Source organism: Arachis ipaensis, chromosome B8, assembly GCF_059453495.1.
Source record: "Arachis ipaensis isolate K30076 ecotype BB chromosome B8, ASM5945349v1, whole genome shotgun sequence".
NCBI classification, from domain to species: domain Eukaryota; kingdom Viridiplantae; phylum Streptophyta; class Magnoliopsida; order Fabales; family Fabaceae; genus Arachis; species Arachis ipaensis.
In genome coordinates this window covers 30,311,906-30,315,900 of record NC_142443.1, presented here as the reverse complement: position 1 = coordinate 30,315,900, position 3,995 = coordinate 30,311,906, and the positions used below count along the sequence as shown (strand labels likewise).

Here is a 3,995-nt window from a genome sequence, read left to right as displayed (position 1 = left end):
TTATATATTTTAATTAAAATATATAATACAGGAGGCGTATTGTCAATACAAGAGGGCGTATTGTACTGTTCGTATAATTTTAAAAAACACCGTAAAATTCAATAATTGAGTATTACACCAATGATATACCAATATGTAAAAAAATAAATGTAATTTTGAGTGCTTTTTATTTTTCATGTGATATAGGGAGGTGTATCACAAGATGTTGTGAGGAGAGAAGTGTTTTACATTGTTGTGGGTTACACAAATTGGAGGTATTGATTTGTTTATATTGTGTTGTGTTTTAAACAAACAATCACAAATCGGACGGTCCAATTTGTGTCTTTGAAAATTAAAAAAAAAATTATAAAATCGGACCCTCCAATTTATAATTTATTTTTTTCTTCAAATAAATCGGACCATCCGATTTAAATATTATCAATTAAAAAAACGTTATATCAAAGAAAAACACCTAATCTTCCAATAATAACGTATTACACATATATTTAATCAATATAAAAAAAATTAATCTAATTTTGAGGACAAAATTAAGTAGGGGAGTGCTAGGTAAATAATGACTATTTTGAACAACATAAACAACCACTAATCAAATAAAAACACATTACACTTCCAAATTAACCATTTAAATCTTAATATTAAAATAATCATCTATACATCTAGTAAAATAAACATCCAATATATCTATTATTTACATTATTTAATATTTTCTTTGTCTATCTATACTTTTCTAATTAAGTAACTCTTAATTTGAGAGACACTTTAAGCTTTGAATACAATTTCAAAAACTATTTTAAAACTTAACTCCTCAGTGATGTAAGGTAGGTGTGGTCGTTGGTTGGACTAGAGTGTTAGACAATAATAAAAGGCATGATAATGTCGAATTAGTTTTGAAAGTAGACAAAATTATTTTTTTTTTAAAATAAAAAAATAATGTCTAACACATATAAACTTTCTAAAAGTTATATCTTTAAAAGATATATAATTTATAATGTATTCTTTTCATGCTTAGATATAAATATTTAGAACGTAAAATTTGCAGATATGATTTTTTGTAGATAGCTTATCTAACTACATTAGATCACATCAATTTTGATATTAAATGTTAAGATTCGTAATTATTGAGCAGAAATATTAGAGTAAATAAATAGAACGATAATATATTACTAGTGTATAGATATGTGTGTGTTACACGGAGAAGACCAAACATATAATCATATGTAGAGTACCTACTCAATCATTCTCTATAAAATATAAATAATAAATGCATCATCTAAAATCTAAACTACTAATGATTATCTACCAAAATAATATCCTCATATTTCAACGGTTACACATACAGAAAAAAAAAAACGAAAAAAAGAAAAATACACCGCCATAGGATATATGTGCCTGTGGCACCTCTCTACCATGAGTAAATGATTCATTTCCAAAGTCTGATCTGAACCATTTTGACAATATTGTCTCCATATCAATACTTTATAATTAAGTTTAACCAAACTTAATTATTCCATGATTACGCTCAACTTTGGCTCATTTTGCTCCACCATTTTCTTGTTGTGCAAGAATTTAACAATATCTGGCAGGCAATTTTCAGCATTAATTTTTTTTTGCAGCTCTCCTGCAATTTCTGCTGGAGTAACCTGCACTTCTCTTAAGAGCCCTTCAATCTCTTGAAAGAGATTGTGATCTGAGATTTTAAGGTAGTTGCATGCCAATTGTTTAAAAGCAGAGAAAGTGCAGTATGACAAGTGAATGTGCATGTCCATTCTTCCAGGCCTTAGAAGAGCAGGATCAAGCTTCTCTTTGTGATTTGTCGTGAACACGATGATTCGTTCCTCGCCGCAGCATGACCATAAACCATCTATTGCATTCAATAGCCCTGATAGTGTTACCTGTTTAGAGAATCATAAACAAAGATGAGAAAAATTAATATGTTTTTTAGTTTGACATGAGCTAGAGATTCTGATGGACATGAATAGATGCATATGTTTTCAGTTTAGCATGAAAATTTGGACTGAACTTTTAACATTTATTAAGTGTACTACTCTAAATTACTCTCTAAAATTTAGTCAGACACTTTAAAAATTTTTAGTCAAATATTTTAATCCTCAATAAATTTTAATTATCAAATTAATCTCTAACATATTAGTAAAAAATTAGACAAATCAGTTTCTGTTATTATTTAATAAAGATATAAAATAATCCTTAAAAGCTTGTGAAATTCTCATCCTAATTTTGTATATAGACAAACAATTTGATAGGAGAATTGATTTGTCTAATAAAAGTTGGAGAGACTGATACAGCTATTAAAATTTATTGAGTATTAAAGTGTCTAACTAAAAATTTCTTAGGCACTGATTTGATGTTAGGAAACAAAAACACAAACCTTGCTTTCTTTCTTATCTCTTTCCATGTTGTCCTCCTCCTCTTCTTCTTCTCTGTTCTGCAGCTTTATAGTGCAATCAATATCTTCCATAACAAGAATGGAACGGTTCGACATGTTAAGGACCAGATTCTTCAACTCCCTATTGGTAGGAACAGCACTGAGATCTAAGTCATAGAGATCATAATTGAGATAATTTGCCATGGCCGCGATAAGACTCGACTTGCCAGTTCCAGGAGGACCATACAATAAGTAACCCCTTTTCCAAGCTTTGCCAGTTCTGTTATAGAACTCTTTTCCTTTCACAAACTTGTCCAAATCATCAGTGATCTTGTTTTTGAGATCCGCATCGATCGCGAGAGTCTTGAAACTCATGGGGTGGGCAAATTCCACACCTCCAATCCATTCATTCTCACTGCCAACGGTGTAAAGATTCAAAGCCATGTTTGCTTCTTCAATTGCCTTTGCTCTTTCCAACACAAATGGAAGATATGAATTGAAGATCTTGTCTTTGTGTTTCTTGTGAAAGCTTAGTTCATAGGACTTTACTTCTCTCTTGGAAGAACCATTGAAATCATTAATATAATGATTTCTATTAGTACGTTGCTCAAAATAACGGAAAAATCTCCAAGTTACCTTAACTCCTTCAAAATCATCCAAAATTTCTTCATCTTTGTCTATGCTGAATGCTGGACTCTTATCATTCCCTGATTTGCTTGCTCGAACTCTGTGCCTCGCGAGAGCGGCTTTGGTGCCTAAATAGACCTCTGCAGCCTCATACATGTGGTTGCACATCATTCCCTGATACTCCTCGATCGCAATGGTGAATCGCGACGAGAAGTGGTGCCTGAGATTGAAAAATTTTGAAGAAAAGTACTCTAGAACCTCAGAAGGAACCAATTCGTTCGCGGCGCTTCGAATTAGCATAGCTGAGGCTGCAGCAGATGCAACTGCAGATACAATTACAGTGCTATTTGTGTTATTTGACATGATTTTGGAATTTGAACTGGAAAATTTGGAGATGAGATAGTTCTCACAGGATTATTGGAGATGGACAATGGTGTTAGTTTAAGACTAATTGATGATTAGCTTAGCTTAATTGTTTTGTTAATCACACAGAACTATATAAGCATAGATGAGGATTTGTATTCACACTTCTTTTAGTTTGTTTAATTGGAGTTTATTGCTTAAGAATGTTTCAGAAAAAGAGCTTCAGCATTTTTCTTTGCCTACTAATGAAGACTTCCATGGAGATCACTAATATGAAGACTTGTATTCAAAATATTCACACTTCTTTTAGGCTGTTTTAGACACATGTTCTAGGATGTTTCTGAGAAAGAAACCAGTTATGCTTTATATTCTTATTGCACGTTGTCTTCTAAGAAAATCACGAGTCACAACTTCAAATTTTTTAATTAACTTGTTGGCCAAGAATAAAGTTAGGGATTGTATTCCTACCGTATTTTATTCATATGCTTAATTATTAAGAAAAATGTGGAGCATAGATAATCATAACTTGTGTATTTTGGCTTTTGTTTATATTTATTAATTACATGTTTAAATAAAATGGGATTTAAAATTATCCAAACACAATAAATAAGAATTGGTTACA

General features: G+C 31.1%; 1 protein-coding gene across 1 annotated transcript; it reads right to left on the bottom strand.

Moving 5' to 3' along the window:
• Positions 1 to 1,195: 1,195 nt before the first annotated feature.
• On the bottom strand, positions 1,196 to 3,545 carry LOC107610824 (AAA-ATPase At3g50940-like). The gene is made up of 2 exons (XM_016312821.3): positions 2,387 to 3,545; positions 1,196 to 1,892 (listed from the first exon to the last, which is right to left on the bottom strand). Exons 1-2 carry the CDS (start codon positions 3,371 to 3,373, stop codon positions 1,503 to 1,505), a joined length of 1,377 nt encoding a protein of 458 aa, XP_016168307.1. The 5' UTR covers positions 3,374 to 3,545; the 3' UTR covers positions 1,196 to 1,502.
• Between the last annotated feature and the right edge of the window lie 450 nt (positions 3,546 to 3,995).

Bases quoted from the DNA above. Each gene is read 5' to 3' on its own strand.
- LOC107610824 (XM_016312821.3), bottom strand. From the start codon at position 3,373: ATGTCAAATAACACAAATAGCACTGTAATTGTATCTGCAGTTGCATCT. The intron at 1,893-2,386 runs GTTTGTGTTTTT...TTCTCTAAACAG, and splicing joins GAGATAAGAAAGAAAGCAAG to GTAACACTATCAGGGCTATT.